This window comes from Eretmochelys imbricata, chromosome 9 (assembly GCF_965152235.1).
Source record: "Eretmochelys imbricata isolate rEreImb1 chromosome 9, rEreImb1.hap1, whole genome shotgun sequence".
Classification (NCBI taxonomy): Eukaryota; Metazoa; Chordata; order Testudines; family Cheloniidae; genus Eretmochelys; species Eretmochelys imbricata.
The window spans coordinates 28,728,056-28,752,051 of record NC_135580.1 but is presented as its reverse complement, the minus strand read 5'-3'; the positions used below and the strand labels follow the sequence as shown (position 1 = coordinate 28,752,051).

Genomic DNA, 23,996 nt, shown 5'->3' with positions numbered 1-23,996 from the left:
CTGCTGCCCATGATAGATAGACACTGTAAAAACATATAGTAAGAGATTTGAAGAATTTACAGTATAAAAAGTCAAAATAGACAAAAGGCGAGAAAAGACAGAGGCCCAGCAAATTGAAGTGAATTGCCAAAGGCCAAACAGCAGTTCAGTGAGACTGGAAGAGGTTTCCTCATGCAAACAATGTTTTCATTCATTTTTAAGTATCATCATAAAACTAGCATCCAGGAGTTAGAAACCTAGATTTCACAGACGCATCTGTTTACAAAATAATCCCATAGTGCTTTCTGAAACTATCTGTCCAATACAACACCTTGAGCAACATGATTTAGTTACAACAAAGAATATTGAATCAACTCATCTATTTATTATTGAATGGCTACTGAGCTTTGTGTGGCTTAAAAGCTTGTCTCTTTCACCAAAAGAAGTTGTCCAATAAAAGATATTATCTCATCCATCTTTTCTCTGCATTAAACAGTGTCTTTGATGGTTAGAAATTCAGCAAATTAGTCATCTTATTCTGATTTAATCCAGGAAAAGATCTCTTGGGTTATCAGTGCCTTCTGTTAATGCTTCCTCCTCCTGTAGTAACTGCGAGTCTTTCCACTGACTTGAATACAAGTCAGATCAGGCCTTAGGTGGAACAGTTGCAGTATTATATACATTTTCAAGTCCCCTATTGATCTCAAGGAAATCCCACACTTAAACAATGCTCTAAGGAGAAGAGTATATAATCAATCCCTCCAAATAGGTCCTGGATCCAGTTATCATCATGAAGTTGTAAGGGGACCACATATATAACTTCTTACAAAGTCTTCCAATATATCTGGTGCAGTACTATTCAGTCCCAGAAGCTCCTAGGAGTTATCACTCCTAGCAGCACTCGAGCAGGATGGAAGAATTCTGATAGTCCTCATGCCCACACAGTGAAGGACTTGTGCTGCTAAATCACTTTGGCACCTTTGAAAATCCCACCTCTAATTTATATTTTCAAATCACTATGCAAACACTGAGCCAGGATCAGCAATATGTTCTGGCTCCTTTGTGCCACTCTAGACAGCTACCAATAAGATTTATGGAGTGTAGTTTTAGCCATGTTGGTGCCAGTATATGAGAGACCCAAGGTGGTGAGGTAATATCTTTTATTGGTCCCACTTCTGTTGGTGAGAGACACAAGTTTTCTGAAGAAGAGCTCTGTGTAAGCTCAAAAACTTGTTTCCCTTACCAACAAAAGTTGGTCCAATAAAATATATTACCTCAACCACCTTTTCTCTCTAATAAGGTTTATGGCTGACTTGTGCCACCATAGTAGTACAAAACAGCTGGAGCATATGGATATATGTGGACCATTAATTGTATAGTGGGTAAGTGAGTATTATTATCTCATTTCACCAATATACAGAAACAAACACCAAGTCAAGTGGCAGAGCTGGATTAGAGTAGACAAGCTTTTTGCTCACAACCCCATGCTCAGTTCAATAGATCAAACTCCTTCCTACTAGATCATGCAGCTCTCATTAAATTAGTCCGTTTAATCTACTAAATCTCTGTTTTCAATCCGTTAAGAATCCATCCCTGGAGACATTTGCTGGAGCCCCTTAACATATCATAGGACAAATGTATGCAAAATAACTAATGCAAATGGGACATTTACAAAAAAATTACCACTAATATGAAAACAGAGAACTCAATAGTTATCTGTGGTAGTAACATTATTTCATTAAAAGACATTAAAAAACCAAACAGTTTCTTTTTCAAGTCTTAAGAAAACCACAGCAGTGTTATTAATGCTGCACTTGCCGCGATAATTGTATTTCTGACATATTCAGAGTAGCCCTATGAAGGAAAGACCCATATATTTTGGCAATAAATATATAATTATAGTTCTTAAGAAGATTATTTTCAGTGCTCTTACTGCTCCTTTATAGCATAAGAATCCATTGAAAGTAGGATTTTCTGTTTGGCAAGGGAGTTACACTGGTATGTGCTAGAATTTCCTACATGAATTTGCACAAGTTCATGCACCTGTCTTCTGACTGCGAGGCCATGAGGGTGGCAGGATGTCCCTGACAAACTTCAACAGAATGTCCTTGTGACAGCCAAAGTAAATACAATTCTTTGATCTGCAGCTGCAGTGCCCTGAAATTATGTCAATGCAACCAGTTCAAGTGTTTCTTATGAAGGCTGGTGTTGCACAGCAAATTGACCTCTCGCTCTTCTATCCAGATCACTTTGATCAAGAACATATTGTTTTTGCAATCTTTGACCCTCTAGCCATTCAGGGTAAGACAAGCACTGGAAAAACAAAAGTTAGAGTATCTGGAATAAAAGCAAACTTTCCAAGGTACTGCCTGATGATAAGCCTTATCCATTAGTCTCAGTCCATGGGAAAGGTGAGTGGCAGAGATCCAGCCAGAGGCAGACAGGACTTCAGTGCCTGTGTGATGTTTGTTTGTTGGATGACTGCATTCACCTTGCTGCAGCTGGCATACAACAAATACAGTAGAACTGGGAACACTGTTCAGTCCATTGGCACTATGAGGCTGCCATACCACAGCTGAATACTGGGAGTTTGGTTTGACAGAGAGGGGGTTACCATTTTACAGATGTTTGCTTGGTGGTGCTTTTTCAATGCATTGGGATGTTACATCATCACCTTGTGACATTATGGGGCAAATGTCATTCTGTGCTATCAACTCAACAAAGGCCCTGTTCCCTAGAAGCTCATGTCCACAGGCAAGAAAATGATGGCTGCATAAGCTCACACTGAGGTGAAGGGGAGTGGGCTGCTCACCGAGGAAGAGCACTTGCTCCATGAGCTTATCCTTAGAGCATGGGGAAAAGAAGGTTGTTAACTTCCCTGCAGCTGACCCAAAAGAGCTTGCATTGTAGAGGGTTGGGAGCAAAGAGCTGGCCTGGTGGACAGCCGCTGGCCAAGAAGAGCCCATCCTTGGAGCAGAACATAAGGCAAAAATAGGTTAGCTGTGAATTCACCATACTGGAATATAGTCCAACCCAAACACTTCATTTCAGAATCACTGTAGTTCCAAATGGTAGATCAATGACATCTGTCCAATGCTTTCTCCAGCAGGGAAAGTCAAATTTGCTGGACAATTTCACCCCACTGACAAGTCTTCTTTCTAGATTTGATATCACTGTGGGTTTATTGCAGAATTCTGATCGACAACCTGCAGACGGTACTTGATGCTCAGTTTGACAGCAATGTTCGTGCTACTGGACACAATTATGAAAAATACAACAACTGGGAAAAGGTAGTCAATAAATATGCTACACTCTTCATTCATTAATTGCTTTTGAACTGGGGTTAGAGATGCCATTTAACGTAATGGTTGTATTAAACAGATAGCTGCTTGGACTGCTGACATTGCTGCTCAGAACGCAAACCTTGTCTCTCGCACTCAGATCGGGACTACATTTCAGGGACGGCCCCTATACCTCCTCAAGGTGATTGTTTTTAGTTTCTTTTTACCAGTATGGTCTGTTCTCGTAACTTGAATAAAATTACAATATTTATTAAGGCCTCACTAACTCTAACACGTATTATAAATTCTCTAGGAAATCAAAACAGATTTTGAGAGCTACTTTTATTGTGAATTTTTATCCTTTTGATTTAAGGTAAAGGGTTTATAGAGTGAAACCCATAATAAATATTTTGGAAGTTCAGACCTATAAATTTAACCAAATTCCTGTGAGCAATGTAAATGATAATCTACCTTTATGTAAGTGTTCACGCCATCTGTCGTTTGTAAACACACTTACCATAAAAGGATCTATAAATGTCAGTCTAGCTGGCAACAGGAAACAAACAAATTTCTCTGTCTTCTTCAGATGTCATTTTCTGTCACGTAACTCTTATGAATAAATAAGATACCAAGAAATAAACCGGGGGGCGGGGGGGAGGGGAGAGAGCGGAGGGGAGTGAGAAACAGACAAAATCACTTACCCAAAACAGCACCAGCATTCACTAGAATGTATATAACCAACTTGGTCTTTTCAACTAATAATACTATCATATGAAATCTACCAACACTGTGTAGTAATGAAATATTCTGCGAAAATATGAGCTTGTCTGCATTAATAAAAAAACAAAGCAAATAGGATTGTACTATTTTAACTTAAACAACTTGATTGTCCAGAGGGGCAAGAATATATTCTGATAGTATTAGGTTTCCAATTTAATCAAGGAATATAGCTCATACTGCTGTCAAGTTTCACCTTTAGAGTCACCAGTCTGGAAACAGAATATTAATAATGTGTACACCAAATAGGTTGTTTTTTCATGACATTTTATTTACTATAGGTGGGGAAAAGTGGTTCAAACAAAAAGGCCATCTTTATGGATTGTGGTTTCCATGCAAGAGAGTGGATCTCCCCTGCATTCTGCCAGTGGTTTGTGAAAGAGGTTGGTAAACTCAGTAACAAAAAAGAGTTTTCACAAAATAAATCAACTTTAGAGGAACCTGACACAGACTATAACAAACGTGAAACAAATACAATAATACAATATCCTGCAGTTCAGTCCTTGGCAGTTTCTAATCCAGTGCTTTCTAATTTTATTCTCTGATTTTGGATTTGGGTTGGAATAATACAACTTGGGCTCCAATCTCCCCTTGATATGAAGTGTATACACACTGTCGGCCGGATCCTCAGGACTGGCCATTCGACACCTGAGCAGCTTGTGGAAACAAAGAGCATCAGGACGCCACAGGGATGTGATGACCCCCAAGGGGGCCCTTCCAACATCCAGGGATTGCTGAAATCTGGGCTGCCTCTTGTCACTGGCCACATCCACTACACGAAGGACAAAGCTGGGAGGCAGAGGCATAGTGCAGACTATTCTGCCTGTCTGCCCGGGGAATCCCAAGGCAACCACTCAAGTTTGCTTTGAGGTTTTAAGTATTGCCCTTTAATTTCCATTAAAATTATTTAAAAGAAATGAGCTACCCATTCTCACTGTGGTAGGTATGAATAGAATCCCCTGTGCATTGTGACTGGGCAAGGCCAGATGGCTATGGAAAAGTAGTGGGAGATAGATATATTAGCTCCAGGCTAAACAAATCCCTAGTACCAAGATAAGTGAAATGGCAGCTGCTCCAGGTCAATTAAGACACCTGGGGCCAATTAAGAACTTTCCAGAAGGCAGGGAGAGGGCTAGGTTGACTGGGACACCTGAAGCCAATCAGGGGCTGGCTGAAACTAGTTAAAAGCCTCCCAGTTAGTCAGGTGGGTGGGCATGTGGAGCTGTGGGAGGAAGTTGTGCTGGTGGAGAGGCTGAGTAGTACACACCATATCAGGCACAAGGAAGGAGGCCCTGAGGTAAGGGTGAAGTGGAGCTTGAGGAAGTGAGGGCTGCTGTGGGGGAAGTAGCCCAGGGAATTGTACATGTCATGTTTCTACAAGGTCAGCTACCATAGCTGATACTATTAGGGTCCCTGGGCTGGAGCTCGGAGTAGAGGGTGGGCCCAGGCTCCCCCCTCCCCCCACCTTTGCCCCCTGATTAATCACTGAGACTGGGAGACAACAGAGACTGTGCAAGGAAGGATAACTTCTCCTCACCTCCCTTGCTGGCTTATGATGAAAATGGCTCAGTAGACTGACCGTTGTCCCTAGAGAGAGAAGGGTTACATAGAGGGTCTCAGTGAGCCTCTGAGGCTAGTGAAATCAGCCAGGAAATACGGGACCCATGGAGGCAAGGACAGAGCTTTGTCACAGCATATATGTATAGAAAGAGAGGTGATAGACGGACAAACCAATGAATCTGCTTCATGTCTGTATTATTATAACACTATAGTAACACTACGAATCCAGTCATGCGCTTGGCTCAATTTGTGATGTAGAAGTTTTGACATTGAATTCAATGGTTCAGAATTAAGCCCTTTGTGTGATTTTAAAGAATGGAGAAGTCAAGGTAAATTGAAGGAGGCATCTGAGTGTGTATTATAGAAGTAGGATGGACACCTGTCTTCCTAATGCTTCATATTCCCAGGTTTCTTAGAATCATTCTTTTCCTCCAAGAAAAGAAAGAGAAAGGGCAGAAGCTTTTCTTCACCTAAACAGAACAAGAAGATTATGGAAATGTAATCAAAGGCTGGGAAGACAGCTCCCTACATGTTGTATTCAGGGGGAGGAAAATAATAATGTTGGTATTATTTGCCTCAGTTACCACTTCTTACTGTTAAAATGTAATTTGTTACATATAATAACAAATAACATTTTTCTGTAACTAGAAAGCATCACCTTCTATCACATGAGACTCACACGTGAAGTGAGGTTCACTCCATGCTGGCTTTATGAATTCCTAAAAGAAATATAAGTTTCTATTCTCTCTCTCTCTCTCATATCTCCTAACACTGCATAGGTAGGGAGTGCTGGTGAACATTGTACACACAGCCTCCTCTAAAGGGAAAAAGATACACTCCTCTTCCACAGAATAATCTTTAAAAAACAACTCCGTGCTGCTTAATTCTCAAATTTTATAAAAATTCCTACATTTAAGGTTTTAAAACAGAAGCAGCAGAAGGCAGTTCAGGGGTGGCCAACCTGAGCCTGAGAAGGAGCCAGAATTTACCAATGTACATTGCCAAAGAGCCACAGTAATACGTCAGCAGCCCCCCGTCAGCTCCCCACCCCTGCTCACAGCACCTCCCAGCCACCAGCAGCCGCACCGATCAGCGCCTCCCCCTCCCTCCCTGCACCTCCTGATCAGCTGTTTCGTGGAGTGCAGGAGGCTCTGGGGGATGGGGGGAGGAACGAGGGCATGGCAGGCTCAGGGGAGGGGGCGGGAAGGGGTGGAGTGGGGGCAGGGTTTGTGGTAGAGCCGGGGTTGAGCCGTGAGCACCCCCCGGCACATTGGAAAGTTGGCGCATGTAGCTCCAGCCCGGGAGTCGGTGCCTAGACAAGGAGCCGCATGTTAACTTCTGAAGAGCCGCAGGCTGGCCACCCCTGACGTAGTTAAAATCCAAATAAAGGAAAACCAAAGCATTTGATTGGCTCATGCTAGCATAGACACAGTGGTGATATGGCTAATCTTCCTGTCCTCCGAGAGACATCCATGTAGCTTTGCATATGGAACAACGGAAATTGAAAGTGACAAGTAGATGGGAAAATGATCTCTTTATCTCCCACTAAAACTGAAAATAGTACCTGGTACCATTTTTCTTTTAGCAATTATTTTTACTACAATCATTGGGTTTTTTGTAGCTGAAACAGTCAATATATGAATGTACTTGACTGAAGGTGACTTTCTTTAGTGGTTTTGGGGAAGGAGGAAGTACTTTAACACTAAGATCCTCCGTTGTTTATTTAAAAGTGCTACTGGACACAAATGTCCAAAGACAAAAAGGAAAGGCATGAGCTGAGTTAGAGAATATGCAAAAGGCAGGAAGAAGCACCAGTTCTCCCAATAACCATAATCTGCTTTTGAACACTGTTAATCAGTCAACAAACTACAGGCCTGATTCTCAACTGCTTTGCACCCTGTGTAGTCATTCACACATGTGCAAAGTGAGGGAAACATGAGTGCAATACACTACCCGGTCAGAATGGCAGCTTTTCTATGCCCCATTTACACTCACTTTATATAGGTGTAAATCTGTAATGATCACACAAAGCACAAGACAGTGGAGAATCGGGCCCTATAGCTTTAGTGCAGGAGTTTTGATGATGCCTCTGTATGCTAAGGGAAGGAGTGGGGAAGAGCATGTAATGTTCCATTATCTATGCTTTTGAGACTGTTTGTATGAGAGCTTGCCAAAGTCAGAAGTGTATCTATTGTACTGAATGTCTCAGGAGGATCCTCTCTGGGATTGACAAATATTTTCTTGCATACAAATAAGACAATGGACTACAGGGACACAAGAGCCCTTACAGCATATGTGGCCAGGAGCACTAAATCCCTCTAAATAGGAAGTTGTTCTGTGGAGAGCGCTGAGTCTGCCCACTGGCATGCTGATTTAGTGCATTGCTCATGATCAGTGCTTGTTCATCTATGCAATGTTAAGTTAGATGAATAATGCTGCTTTAAAACAGTAGTGTGGTTCCAACTGATATAACCTGGGATTTATTCCTTGTTCTTTCCAGTACTTAAAAATATCTCAAAGCTTTAGCCAGTCGCACATGTCAGGATATGGAATGTATGGAATCACTTTGCAGTGCTAAACTATTATCATTAATTCTAGGATGCTTGGGCCAGAGCCAAAGCCCACGGAAGTCAGTGGAAAGACTCCCATTGACTTCAGTGTCTTTTGGATCAGGCCCTTAATGAAGCAGGCTACCTCAGAAGAATGTACTTGTACTTTTGGATTTACATTGGTGGACTGGTTTGCGGAAAGAGTCTTTTAAAAAAATTCCCATATTAAACATATCAGGTAAAAAGATTATGCATCAATTGCAAAAGATAACGCACCCTTGTGTTTTTAAAAATACATTTCAGAACCACCAGCAATTCCTGATTCCATGAAAACAACAGCTTTCTCTTTGATCTATATCTAGGCTGTTAGTACCTATGGAAGTGATACCCTTATGACACGACTTCTCAACAACTTGGATTTCTACGTCCTGCCTGTCCTTAATATTGACGGCTATGTCTACACCTGGACCAATGTATGTACACTCTTCTTTCTGAACAAGAATCTCACTGAATGGGTCAAATACCTTTAGTTAACTATCCTTTAGTATTTACATGCACTTTCCATTTCAGTATCGCATGTGGAGGAAGACACGTTCCACAAACTCTGGCAGCAGTTGCATTGGTACTGACCCCAACAGGAATTTTAATGCTGGGTGGTGCAGTAAGTATTTTCTAATATTTGATTAAAGTTAACATTGAAAGGTGCAGCATGTAACACATCAAAAGGATGCTTCCACAAAGATGCTTCCTTCATTCCTAAAGTTGGTCCTTCCAGGCCTGGAGCAAGGATCATCATCAATGTACTTTAGGGAGGCTTACGCTGTTGTTGTGCATGCGACACCTGTTCCTTAGGATGAACAGAAGACTTCTGTCACCAGGGCTGTCAGGCTGGAAATTTCTGTTGGGCACTGAATTCATACTGGGGGAAAGCATCGTACAAGAAAAGTGACAGTCACTAGACTTCCACTCTAATTCCTGGGAGTGCCCTGTGTTATGCAGCAGACATTCAAGTAAAGGTCCCTAATAAAGCACTGCAGGTCAACAGAATTGTTCACTTCTCATACATTAATTCACTTACATAATATGATGACTTACTTCAGTGATGTATGAAATGGTTTTATTCCTCCAAATATAGTAGCTGTGAAAAAAAAATATTTGCAGAATGCTACACCACATTGCCTAGAAGTGTGTGAGCACATAATAAATATTCTGTCTCCATGTATAGTATATGCTCCAGGGGACTAACTTAAGGTTGCCTAAAGAGTCTTAACTATAACTTTGGTGACAGTAAATCCCCATCTTTATGGTTCATTAACATAATTCTGTTTCATTAAATACAAGCATTCGCCCTTCCCTGCAGGTATTGGTGCTTCAAAAAAACCATGCGATGAGACTTATTGTGGCAGCGCCCCTGAGTCTGAAAAGGAGACCAAGGCTCTGGCTGACTTTATTCGTAAAAATCTCTCCACTATAAAGGCATACTTGACTATTCACTCCTATTCCCAGATGCTGCTGTTTCCTTATGCTTATACTTACTCCCTTCCAGAGAACTATGCAGAGCTGGTAAGTAGAACACAAATATTGTATCTTTGTAATTTTGGTGTACTGGGGAGAATATGCAAATTTCATCATTTGATATTTAGATCAGGTTAATTTCAGACGTTTTCTTATACATCTGGAGAAAATCTGGACAATAAGCTTTTGAAAGTACATTAGTCTTTTATAGCAAGAGACCTTGAAGAGGGTTTAGGCATGAGATAAACTCAAGGATCCCTGATTCATCTCCATCATACAAAGGTTGGATTTGTCTGCAAGGCTGTGTTTGTCTGCAAATAATGTCATATTGAGAGATGTAAATTATACAGCACTGCTTCCACTTTATTCAGTGGGTTACAGAGTATCCGACTGCAATACATTACATACAAAAATCATGCTCTGTTGGCCAGATCCACAGCTTGTGTAAGTTGGCATAGCTCCATAGCTTCAATAGAGTTAGAGTGATTTAAACCAGCTGGAGATTGGCCCTGAAACATCATTATTTAATGAAGTTTAGGGCCACACCCAAGCCCTGCAGCTTTTTAAGTCTGATAAAGGCAATTTAGTATGTGAATTATTTATCCTTTAAAAAAAGATTAAAATAATTATAAATAATAAAATGACTTCAATTCTCTGGAATATTAGCAATTAAAAGTTGTTGGCATGAAAAGCAACACAGCAAACAAAACAAAAAAAAAACCCATCTTGATCCTCTCTCTTCTCTTTAAGCTGCCAGAAGTCTAAGGCAATAGCATTAAGTTGGCTTTACTGCTGCAGAACTATGACAGATTTACGAGAGCTCCCACATGGATCTATCATAATTCTGAAGCAGAAAGGAAGAGTATGGCCAACTTAATAGTTTTGCCTTGGACTTCTGGCAGCTTAAATGGAAAGGAGAGCATTAAGATGTGGAGGTTTGTTTTGTTTGTTATATTACTTTACATGCTGGAGAGTTTTAACTGTGAATATTCCAGTCATTTCTTACATCTTTTTTGCTTGTCTTTGATTTTTACTGAATATTTCAAATTTCACCCATTAGAGCTCAGTCTAAATAAATAATATAAACTCCTGAACTGCTTCTTTGTCAAGCTCACAATTTTTCCCATATGCTAGAAGTTTGCATGGTCTTCTGCCCAGCTTGCTGAGTCAAGATCAAGTGTGATGAAACATATTGCTCCAAGTACAGCATGTTTCTAACACCATTACATTCAGATGGGGAAAGGTTTTATTGACACTCAAGACACAAAAAATACAGTAAAACCTAACTTTAAAAAAAACAGACAAAATATTAACACTAAGACAGGTTCAATAAGTCTTTCTAGTTTTCCTTTAAAAAAAAATCCTGGATGAACAATTTTCATATTAACTTGCCTGTTCTACAGCATTCTAGACTAGAAGAATATATAAAATCTTGACGATTGGCGACAGTCATCCATGCCAAGGGTTTGCAATTTTATGAATAATAAAAAGCCTGATCTTTTTTTTTTGTTTGATTTAGAGATTGAGTCTTCCATTCTTCAATATAAAAAAAGGTAATTCAGGAGTGCAAGATATATGTCAACAGCCATCCATCTGATCTCACTTAATATGAGTTAGTCTTTCCATGGTAATTTTATCCTATATTTTAAATCAGCCACAATGATCCCAGGGGGAGTTCTATTATTTTCCGCTACAAAGGAGCCATCCTGTCACCACTAAAAGGCGATAATCTGATCAACTGTCCTCATGTCCTAATTAAGGAATATATTTCCTCAATTGGAGCTCCCAACAAAAAAACAGCAGGGTCCCAGAGACGCTCAACTTGTACTAATATTTGATTTTACAAAAGGAGGATACTTTTAGCCAAAAATCTTGGCTTTTGAGAATGAGATCATAGTATCAACCAATCAGCACTGTCTGTAGCTGGGATAGCTAAATATAAAGGGCCTGATCCAAAGCCCATTAAAATCAATGGAAAGACTCCCACTGACTTCAATGGGCTTTGGGTCAGGTCCTAATGGTGTAGCTTTCTGGATTACTTCAAACAACTAAACATGTTCACATGAACTGTCACAAAGAAATTAGGTTTTCTCTTAGCAATTCCTCCTTGGTTAAAAAATGAGACAGGAAAAAAAGGAGGAAAAAATAAAAGGGCATTATACTATATACCATTTAATGTGTGTGTTATATCAGCAAAGTTCTGCCTAGATACAGACTTCAGAGAAAGGCTGAAGAACTGGCATCTAAAGCTTTATATAAATTGTTCTGGCAAATAAAGGGACCATAAATCATGCTCTAAATGAAGTAAAATTTAGAACTATTATCTTATCTTAGATGTTTATTTTTACGCTGACAGATCTAATAAATTAAAGGAAGTAGAGTTGCTATTTCTTATCTTTTTTCAGTGTGGGATGAGATATGTAGTTAAACAACAAAACTTCACATGCCTGCTTATCATTAACATATTGCTCCACACTGTTTAATTCAGAAGTTAGTTTAATATTGTGGGGTAATGCTCCATTCCAAAGTGAGGCATGAAGGAAGGGAGCAAAATCAAGTAAAATTGGATTGAAATCACCCTAAGCCTGCAGATGAGGAGAATAGAGGAGTCAACATAGCTTTCTTCCAAGCCCACTGAACCTTCCTTTGGACACAGTCTGCAGTGGGACTCTGCAGGTATTCAGGAGGCACATCAGGGTAGGTGGGTGATGCTGGAAAGCAGCCACTCGACACAGCCTTCTTCTCTTAGAACCAGATATATAGAAAATATTCACAAGGATGTTAATTAGCATTAATGCCACTACACACCTTCACTGCCTCTGTAAGAGGAGTGTAGAGAACAGGCCTATGGAAATTAGCAACTGACACAGCACTCTTCATTGAGTCGTGCTTCCAGATGGGATTGGGGCTACAGGGAGCAGAAGCCAAGGTCAACAGTGGTGGAGATGATTGCCCCCATGTCTTCTGGATGGTTTCAGGCCACGCCCCCTGCCACTTCCATAAAGCCTTGAAAGGAGAATGTACCTGTAACTCCAAGGGCCAGATCCTTGGCCCTATTTTGTTCCCTTTGCACTGTCCTGGCAGCACAAGGAGAACAAACAGCTAACTTAAAGAGCAAGATGGAACCTTCTCTTGTGTAAGGCAATCCCTAAGTGTGTAAAATGGTGCCACAGTTCTTGGTTTCCAAGGCATGACAGGACATCTAGAGACATTCTGGGAATTCCAGTGATCTCAGGCCTAGAGGGCCATTACAAGTTACAGCAGCCTTGATGCTACTCTAATTTAAATTGGGGACGAAAGTAGCCCTTCACTGCTTCCAGTATCAGGGTGGAGGAAAGTGGTTGAAGCCATGTACGTTCTCCCTGGAGCACAAGGTACACACATAGGATTTTCCCATTCATGGGGTTTTTTCCCCATGGGAAGGGAAACAGCCCTGTATTAGACACAAGTCAGTTCTAGGGTCAGTATTTTCAAGCAATGCTTGAACAACAGTGAAAATGCTGACCCTAGAACTGACTTGAGCCTAATGCTTGAACAACCAAGATAATGCCACCCAAGATAGGAAAAACTGGGTCAGCTCAGGAATTTCACACAAGTAACAATATTCCTATGATGTTTTCTTGGGGGGAAAAAATATAACTGTCCTCCAAAAAGAATACATTCTGTGTATTGCACAACTCCCCTCAACTCACTCTCTACCATATCCCCAGATGTTGCGCAGCACAAAAAGAATATGTGCTTGGATCAACCAGAAAAAATTGTATCTTCCATTTAAAGAACAAAAGCTTCCCCCAGCCTTCCATAACTGAAAAAAAAAAAACGGTTGGATACAGACCAATTGTCCATCCACTCTACAGCCAAGCTTCCCTTCAGCATTCTTTCAATATTTACACTTAGCTGCTCTCTCAGTAAAACTCTGTGTATATTTAATCACTTTTTTCAGAAACATTTTAGGCTGTAAATTGAATTTTCTCACATTTTGGCCAGTGTTGGAGGGGTTACCATACTTTTTGAATTTGTACCTACATAAGGAGCAAATATTTAATAATAGGCTCTTCAGTCTAGTAGAGAATGTATAACAGGATCCAATGGCTGGAAGTTGAAGCTAGACAAATCCAGACGTGTACAAGCAACAGAAATCCTATATCAACAGAGATCAGGCTTTGGTGATATGTGTAGCAGGAGGCAGGTTACCTGAACATATATTGGCTACCTTGCTATTCATATATTGGTTACTGTTTGTATAAGGGGAAATTAACCCTTCTGCACAAGCTTATGGACCACTTAAGCCCTACTTGAGCCCTTAAAATGTGCAAAGGTGTGAATTTCTGCTATACTGCATTAGATGATGAATATTTATGTGATGACTATTCACCTCTTGGCTGAAAACCAGGTCCAGTAAACTAGTTCTGGATTTCACTAGTGCTCGTTTTGAAGTTATTTGTAAACAAAGTCATCTTAAGGAACTCTTAAGGAGCCAGGACCCAAGATTAGAATATAGAATAGAATATCAGGGTTGGAAGGGACCTCAGGAGGTCATCTAGTCTAACTCCCTGCTTAAAGCAGGACCAATCACCAACTAAATCATCCCAGACAGGGCTTTGTCAAGCCTGACCTTAAAAACCTCTAAGGAAGGAGATTCCACCACCTCCCTAGGTAACCCATTCCAGTGTTTCACCACCCTCCTAGTGAAAAAGTTTTTCCTAATATCCAACCTAAACCTCCCCCACTGCAACTTGAGACCATTACTCCTTGTTCTGTCATCTGCTACCACTGAGAACAGTCTAGATCCATCCTCTTTGGAACCCCCTTTCAGGTAGTTGAAAGCAGCTATCAAATCCTCCCTCATTCTTCTCTTCTGCAGATAAATAATCCCAGTCCCCTCAGCCTCTCCTCATAAATCATGTGCTCCAGCCCCCTAATCAATTTGGTTGCCCTCTGCTGGACTCTTTCCAATTTTTCCATATTCTTCTTGTAGTGTGGGCCACAAAACTGGACACAGTACTCCAGATGAGGCCCCACCAACACCAAATAGAGGGGAATTATCACATCCCTCAGTCTGCTGGCAGTGCTCCTACTTACACAGCCCAAAATGCTGTTAGCCTTCTTGGCAACAAAGGCACACTGTTGATTCATATCCAACTTCTCGTCCACTGTAACCCCTAGGTCCTTTTCTGCAGAACTACTGCCTAGCCACTCGGTCCCTAGTCTGTAGCAGTGCATGGGATTCTTCTGTCCTATGGAAGATGGACAGGTGTAAATTATTTTTAGAAGTGGCTACTGGAGTAAAGAAGAGGAAAGTGGGTTTATATATTCCTGCCTCTCACATTACCTCATACAATGGTGTGTTCTGTTATCAAATTGAGCTATCTTTAGTAACCACTTCTTCATCTTGGCTCATGTAGCAATCTCAAATAGCCTCAGGGCAGATTTGCCTCAGCTTGATGCTACTGGATAAAAACACTAGCAACATGCACATATTTCTTGGAGCGTCCATGTGGTAGTCACAAAGATGGGTATAAGAAGGGCAGTGTTATATACTGTGATATTAAAGTTCTTGCATTGGATGAACTCACTTTTAGTGCTACCATTTCAAAGGGAAATCAAGGGATCCTGGACAATGTGTGAGAGCGTTACAATGAGGAGAGTGCAGTTTAGAGCTCTTTGCAGAAAGCTGACTTGAGAAGGGCAGAGCTTAGAGGCAATAAAGAAGACAATAGAGGTAGAATGACAAGCAGATCCATAGAGCCCAATTTTACAGCAAGCATTGCTATCCATCACAGATTTTTCAAGATCCTAGAGTCCTATTATGTCAATAATCCCATCAAATATCCCACTGATGTCAATGGGAGTTGCCTGTGTGCAGCAACTGCGTAATCAAGGCCCTTGGAGTGTTTTTAACCAGCAGCAATTTGCAGAGACAAATCTGAGTTGAGAATATGAGAGCAAGAATGGGGAAGCTGCTCCCAAAAGATAATCTATTAACAGATAAAGGTGATTAGTCAGCCATATTATCCTGGTAGTCTACACTGGCAAGGCTAAAGCGCTGCCGCAGCCGTGCTTTAACGTGCCTTGTGTGTTCGAAGCGCAGCACTGGGAGAGAGGTCTCCAAGCGCTCTAAAAAACCCACCTCCACAAGGGGCGTAGCTCCCAGTGCTGGGAGAGTGCTCCCAGCACTGGGGCACTGTTTACGCTAGCGCTTTACAGGGCTGCAACTTGCTGCACGCAGGGGGGTGTTTTTTCACACCCCCGAGCGAGAAAGTTGCAGTGCTGTTAATTGCCAGTGTAGACAAGCAGTTAGGAGGGAGCCAGCATCACATGCCTCTCTTTAAAAGCTAGTAACTGAACTGATAGTAACTGAACTTCAGTTAAATGAGATAATGAGATCAGGGAACACGATCCTTTTGTTACACTGACTAGCTGACATGCTGCACAAGATTAAGCAAAACATCAAATCACTAGGAACTGCAATGGAAACAAAGCTGAGAGATCAGAACAGAGAATGTTAGATTCTCCTGGAACAGGCAGTTTCTGGAAGTTCAGCAACAAGACAGAGAATGGAAGATCATTTCTGCACCCAGTTACACAGCATAAATCTGGAGTAAGTCCTTTCACTTCAGTGACACTACTTGGTTTTCACTAGCATAACTAGCACCAGAATTTGCCCCTATGGGTGAAGGTTTCTTGACAGTGCAGGAGCCAGTGATGGGTCTTACAAACCCCACACTGGAGAGCAAGGGGTTCAGCCCTGCCCAGCTGTACCTGCAAAGCCTGCACGAGCTGTAGGCAGAGCCGCTCAGATGGGGGGAGGGGGCGGGAACTACTGCCCAGGAGTTCTTGTTGCCTGAAAACTGACCTAATAAAACCTACAGAGGAGAGAGACAGGTGACTGACTGTGAAGGTCAGAGACTTTGTTTGTGGTTCTGTAATTTACTCTGAGCGGAAAAGGGAGACTTGGATAGGAAGTGATCCATGGGGCAATTGCGTGGCACTGCAAGATGTAGAATATACCTGCCCATCATCAGGCCGTGGATTGGCGCCTGTGGGCCCAGGCTCCCCTTCCGACTTCCGAAAGATGGCACAAGAAGAAAGCCTTTACCTTGGTGGAGAGACCCGCTGGGGAAGACCTTGGCCCCAAAATCCCCATACTAACATAAAAACCCTGAAGCCCTAGGGGGAGCTGAAGGCCAGGACAATAACTGAAAAGGGGTGACAACCTGCTGCACCCCTGCCTGATCACTAGGCAGCACTGGTTGTGAGTGTTCCCCTTTTACAGAGCCCAAACCAAGAAGGCAGAAAGAGAATCCTGTAACAAACCAGATGTTCAAATGAATCTTGAGAACCTGTAGAGTCTGTAGAGAGCTAAGAGTTTTTCAAAGTTAAGGGGGGGAAAGCCACAGCACTGCCTCCTCTTTTATCAGCAACACAAAGAACATAAAGACTCTAGGCCTGGGTCTCATCTCACAAAAGTGAGATACTGTTTCCCCTTTTGAAAGTAATAGACATACAGACAAGATGAGGCACAGAGTGAAACCTCATCCAGTTTCCCTGTTGTTTTAAGAAGGATAATTGTTTGCCACCACTATTCCTTTTTCCTTTCCTGTCCTTTTCTTTTTTTTACTTAAATGTTCTTGCTTTGGTTGCTATAAAATGGCACTTTCATTTTGATGCTGATGTTTTGTTTTTTCCGCCCTTTTCATACATTAACCGAGCAATTGGGAAAGAGTGTTGCCTGATGATTACAAGAAGAGATCAGATATCAGGACTCCTCGGTTCTGTTCCTAGCTCTGCTACTGACTCATTTTGTGGTGAAATCACACAGGCACACTCAATTTACCGAATTATAAAATAGGCCATTTATTTCCATCACCATGCTCCAACCTGGAAAACCTGAGGATGTCTTTCAACAGCTGAGAATTTCAGTCCTTCCTCTACAACAGTGGTCGGCAACCTGCCACACGTGGCCCATCAAGGTAATCTGCTGGCAGGCCGCCAGACCATTTGTTTACATTTGCACAGCCGCCCGCAGCTCCCAGTGGCCACAGTTCACTGTTCCCAGCCAATGGGAGCTGTGGGAAGCAGCAGCCAGCCCCACGCCACTGGAAGCTGTGGGCGGCTGCAAAAATGTAAACAAACGGTCTGGCGGCCACCAGCGGATTACCCTGATGGGCCGTGTGTGGCCCGAGGGCTGCAGGTTGCCCACCACTGATCTACAAGCACCTTTCTTTACAGCTGCCTGATCATTATGGTAATTCTGATCCACAGTAGGGTCATCCTTTTCATAGGAACCTTTCCCAGCATATTTTTCTGATCGCTAGTCTCCTAAATTTGGCAGATACAAGTATCTGATGTTTTAAATTTGCCATTTGGCAGCTGGCTGATACTTAATGCCTCTCCTCCCTATAGGAAATATTCCTATTTTATTTTCCTTAGTTTCTTGCCACTGAGGAAATGACACACTGCCACAGACACTATATTAGCACCAGGTCCCATCCACAGTACAAGGCATCGCCATGTTGTATGTTTTCTCTCTATGTTCATTATAAAAGGAGGCAAATTATAAATTTGCAACAGAACTCTCTTTTGTGAGGTGAACAAGAAATCCTTTATCTGCAGATCTCAGCGCATGCACGCTGATTTGAAGCCAATATAAACAAAAGGTGCCTGAACAAAATTTGATACATCACTAATAGCAGATACTCGTGTCCAAACACTACAGGTTCCATGGACATACATAGCAAAATTGCCATGGATTTTAATAGGAGAAGCATCATCTCATTAAGGCAATTTTCAGAAGTGGAAGATTTAACTACTCTGATTATTATTAGAATTCCAAGATTGTTTCTTTGTATGTCACAACAGCACTCTTCTTCAGCACATGTATAGAGAAGAGAGAGGCCAGAACAAAAACCCTGCCTTTAAATCCCACCCAGTCTTTGGGGAGTGTTTGAAACCTGCTCTCAGATCTAAATCTGGCTTTTGTAAAAGGCCTCCATGAAATGCAACAAACCAAAGCCCTACATACAAACTCCCAGAATTCTTGGGTGTACAAAACCCAGTTCTCAATGTGAATTTTGCACCTTGAACCTGTTTTATCCCACTGAGAGCAGTTACAATCCCATGATATAAAAAACTGCCATTTTAACCATTAATATGGCTTGTTGCTACTTTCACAGAAACAAATAGTCACTTTATCTATCTATTTTTCAAAACATTTTCAAATGCAGCTTTTGGAAAATTCATAAAAATGTGAAAGTACTAAATGGAAGTCAAGATGTTTTAAAATATCTCTCCTCCTTGGGAAAAATAATTTATTGCGTAATGTAGAGTGAAACAAGAGAGTTGAAGAAATTGTTAGGAATACCACACTGTTCAACTCTGAACTACAGAGGGAGATATGGTAATCCATTGTTTGTCTGCGTGCTGAACATCTGTTCTCAACTAACAATATACAAACAAATATTTACCATCCCTTAGGAATACTTTCCATAGTTTTATTGTCAACATGCCATATTATGAAGAAATGGGAAAGCCACACATTCCAAAGGAAAGTCTGTAACTTTCATAATGCAAACACTCAGAGCTGCATTTTAGTGTTGACAGACTTTATGCAACCCCCACTGAAGTCAGGGGGACTTGGATGGATCCCAATCTGTACAGGAAATGCAAACTGAAATCACAGAAGTGCTGTATATGACTCCAGGGTAATTCATGCACCTCCTGCTATAGTATTGTTGACATTTGCAATCTGCATTTTACAGGATCTAATTCTGATTTCACTTATACCACTTTTACTGTGTTGCTCTGGATTTACACTTGTGTAAGTGGGAAGAAAATGCTGTCTTCATAATTTCCATATATACATCCCCTGTTGCCTAAACCTCACCATCATTTTATTTCATAATTCTAGTTTATTCTCACAGATTCAAGTACACATTTCTGTTAAATACAGTAATCCCTGGATCCTGTTGTGCCCGTAGTTTCCAGACTCCAGATACATTTCATAATTAGAGCTCTGAGTACAGACTACTTATTGATATGCTACGTGAACAAAGTGTAGACATTTGCAGATCGTTAGACGATGACAGCATAAACTCTGTTACTGATTCTAAAAGAGGAACAACAGTTACAAATAATTTAAAACTTCTAAAATGAGGCCCTCATGAGTTAACTCAAATTTCTAAGGAAAGCTTTAAATGTCTGGAATAACTTATTATTCCGCAATTGTCCTTCCTTATAGAATACCATTTCTAAAGCTGCAGTTAAAGAGCTGGCTTCATTGTATGGCACAAAATATACCTTTGGTGCATCTGCTTCAACAATCTGTAAGTATTAACCTAAATATCATAAGTAACTGTAGTAAGAATTATTTATCTAGACAGTGGGAGGAAATTATGTATTATGACCCAAAAAAACCCCATAAGATGAGCCCTGCCCATACACACCCTACTTACTTCCCTCCTAATGGGTGTAGACTGTGATATCTTTACTCTTGTTGCGTGGTACTTTTCTTCGCAAGTAGTCCCATTAACCTCACTGTCCTGAAGGTGTGGATGCAACACATCTGGTTCTGCAAACGTGCAAACATGCACCTGGGGGTACGAATGAGATTCACACAATAACTATGTAGCGCCCAAATACTACGGTGATGGGCACACTAGGAGTTCCTAAAACAAACAGCTAAAATTAGATTAAAACGTGAGACAACTGGGCTCGTTCAGCCTGTGAGTTTCTTGATGTCCAGGGCCTACAAGGGGCGACAATAGTATGTGAAACCTTTTTGACCAGAATTTGCCTTCATGGCTCTAGCCAGCAGACTGTTACTTTCTGTTACTGTATGGTGATTTTAAAAATATATAAATTCCAGCCTCACTCTAACACTCTCCTGAAACCCAGCTGTTGTGTTATGTCCTTTGCGACATTATAAAGCTGACCTCGTGTCTCCAAACCCAGTTTTCCAGAGTTTTATAGCTCAGCTGTTTTGGCTCCTAATTCCTCAGGCTATCGCCTGCTTGAAATTCAGCATTGTAGGACTGAACAATCTGGAAGCCAATTTTTTTTTTTGTCTTAAATATAATGGCTGCAATTGTTTGTCAATGTTTAAAAGAACTATTGAGAAAAATGCTTTTGGGGATTCCTAGCAATTTTGAGGACCACCTATAGGATAAAAAATATTAGTACCCCATTCTCTCCTTACAAGGAACAACCCAGAGAGTATGCTCAGAATTCTCTCGTTGAGAGGGAAAGGCGCAAAGCTTATTTCAACAACAAAAAAGCAGAGTTCATATCCCCAGCTTTGTGGATCTCCAAAGATCTGTGTAGATCTCAGGGAGATACTCCAGAGACAGGAGATTCAATATGATAGATCCTTGCTCCTGCAGATACCATGCTTCCAGTCCTCTCCTCAGGCAAAAGATACCCCTCCCACCCCTTCTCAGGAGGGATCTCTACAGTGAGCGGGGAGCAGCACTGCAAAATAACTCAGAGTCTGTATTCTGATCAGGATTGTTTCTTCTATATTTTTAGAAGGGGGACATGGTTATATTCTTCTTTTTACAGCTACAGGTTTCCATTTTCAAGGCTATTAAAGTGCTGGGCAAGCTCTATTCCATATTCTGGATGCAAACAAATGGTTCATTGACTCTCACTGCTTTTTCCTCTGCCCTGCCTATATTTTTAGCTAAGTAGTATGGTAGTTATCGTTATAATAAATCCCACTGATTACCAGTGACTTGTCCCTTTCTAGTAAAGTTTTCTTCTCTCCCAATGCAGATCCTGCTGCTGGTGGCTCTGATGACTGGGCTTATAATGAGGGTATCAAGTACTCCTTCACCTTTGAGCTCCGTGATAAGGGTAGATATGGATTTGCACTCCCTGAATCTCAGATAAAGCCAACCTGTGAAGAGACTCTAAAAGCTGTTAAATATATTGCCAATTACGTCCTTGACCATTTATATTAGAATGGCACTGCAAAATTATTCAAGAAAGCTTGTTTCAAATATACTATCCCCTTTGTTCTCTTTCCCTGATGGCTGATGATTTCTGCTTTACAGGATGCTGTTAGTTCTCCTTTACACTTGAGCTCTAGAGCCAATGAAAATATCTCGGGATTTTTCTATTAATCACAAATAAAAATGACAATGACTCACCTACTGTTTGAATATTGATAGAACATCTGTTACTCCAGTGACTGGATTGAATGGATGAAGAAGCCACCAGTGTCTATTTTGACTGTTCAGCCAGTTAACGCGTTTTTTAAAGGCCCTTTAATGATCACTAAACCAAATTCAATCATGGGGCATTGACTTCAGTGGAGCTGCATGATAGATCTAGGGGCAGAAGCTGGACCTCTCTTACTAGGCTAATATTAATCAGAAGCTTTAATAGCAGCTAGCTCCTAGGTGAAACAAGAGTGAGGGCAAATGGGAGCCCAACAATAATGGAGTTGGGGGAAAACCTAATAATGACTATATCTAATCCATCCCTATATCAGAGGCAGACAGAGATCAAAAATCAGACAATGAGGATGGAGGTAGGGGTCCTGTCCTGAAAACTAAATTTAACAGGTTAGCATTTGAAGTGAAAATTAAATAAAGTAAAGAAAATATGAAAAATAATAACATAGGAATGAACTGATAAACTTCACCGGTCATTACAAATTCTACACACACTTATATAGAAAATGGCTACATTGATTACTCAGGCTTTGTTCCAACAGTTTTAAATTAGTTAAAGCAATATGGGCAGTAGTTAAGAAGTCAGTCTGATAAGTAACTGATTTCATATGTTGTATATGATCCATCAGGTAGGTATGCTCATGTCTTTATATTTCTACATGTATAGAATGTAATCCTTGAATCAAATAATCAAAACCACAAACATAAATCCTGAGCTGCTAGCTTCATTTTGTGACTGAGAACCAAATGCACAGACATGCAGGAACACCTGCACTCCCAGCAAAACTTTAATAGCTAAACAACAGAAATGAACAAAACCAAACAAAATGCCACGGGAGCAAATTCTGTATGGATTCTCTCTGCATGCAAGACAGATGTCTGGTGGAACTTGAGGAACTACTTAACTACTACGTATGGATTGGTATACTGAGAAAGGCAATTAAGCCCTCTTTCTGAGCCATGACCTTTAAGTCCCAGAAGCTTTCCATCTGAATAGATGTGCTGTTTTCCCAACTAGTATAGGCTAGAGTCATTAGTGTTATTAGCATCTCAGTTATTTGAAGAGTAGGAAGGTTCAAATAATAATAAAACCATCTCCAATGAAGCTCTAAGAGAAAGTCAGTTGCTTGCTGAGCAATAAGAAGGGGGAATATAAAATGTGACAGACAGTATTTGCTATGCAGAGAACAAGCAGAAACATGAACTTTATGTTGCTTTTAGCCTTGATTGCAGCAACTCATGTTGTTCCTCACATTCATCGCTTTGACAGGTAGAAAGCTCTCTGAGGATCATTGGCAGAAATTGTATCAATGATCACATTAGTTTGATATTATGTACACACTGTAGCACAGAAGAGCTGTACCAGACAAATTAGAGGACCCCTACTTCAAATGGACTAATAGGCAAAGAAAGGGGCTCGAACCGAACAGGACTGTACAATGTAAAGTTATGATTGTGACTGGTTACTGATGTCTTTTGAAGTGAGAAAATGTTTCATGGGAATCCTCAGAATGACAAACAAGTGAACTTCATGAAGGACTTGGCCAGCATCATACAGCTGAGACATTTTTACACAGAGTGCCATATATTTAACTCTTCACTTTAATTTTTTTTAGCTTCTTGCAATGGTCTCAAATCTCAGAGATGCAGGTGTAACTCACCATATACTGTACATACATCATTATAATATGGGGCCAAATTCAGAAGTGGTACCTAAAGTAGCATTGCTAGATTCTCTCTTACACCTACACTGAAGTACAAAGGAGTATAAGCAGCAGGTGGAAGAAGTATAAGAAAGTGTGTGTTAAAGAATCCTCATCCATACCTTAATATACACCTTCTCCCAGCTCCTGGGCATTTAAGTTATGTTAATTTAGACTCCTTTATGCATTGGTAGAGCAGATGTAAGTAGTCTAAGGGAATCTATGGGTTATGCTACATTAGACATCATCTAACAGTTTTGCCCACAAAATCTGCTAATGCTCACGTATACATCCAGTAGCTGATTATTTTTATAAAATATAGAGTAACACACACCTGTTATCTTGGGATTACAATGGAGCCTTGTGTACCATGGTGCAGTCTCTGTATAACAAAGGGTTTACAACAACCCCTAACAATAAAGGATATCACTGGCAGAGCAAGTATAGGATACGTTG

At 40.9% G+C, this 23,996-nt stretch overlaps 1 protein-coding gene across 1 annotated transcript in view; it reads left to right on the top strand.

Moving 5' to 3' along the window:
* The window catches only part of CPB1 (carboxypeptidase B1), a 28,228-nt gene extending 6,607 nt beyond the window's left edge, over positions 1 to 21,621 (top strand). The window contains exons 4-11 of the mRNA XM_077826277.1: positions 3,170 to 3,269; positions 3,361 to 3,462; positions 4,319 to 4,420; positions 8,509 to 8,619; positions 8,717 to 8,807; positions 9,507 to 9,709; positions 19,902 to 19,986; positions 21,434 to 21,621. Of these exons, the coding sequence (XP_077682403.1) occupies positions 3,170 to 3,269; positions 3,361 to 3,462; positions 4,319 to 4,420; positions 8,509 to 8,619; positions 8,717 to 8,807; positions 9,507 to 9,709; positions 19,902 to 19,986; positions 21,434 to 21,621 (982 nt within the window). The remainder of the gene's footprint in view (positions 1 to 3,169; positions 3,270 to 3,360; positions 3,463 to 4,318; positions 4,421 to 8,508; positions 8,620 to 8,716; positions 8,808 to 9,506; positions 9,710 to 19,901; positions 19,987 to 21,433) is intronic.
* Positions 21,622 to 23,996: the final 2,375 nt, after the last annotated feature.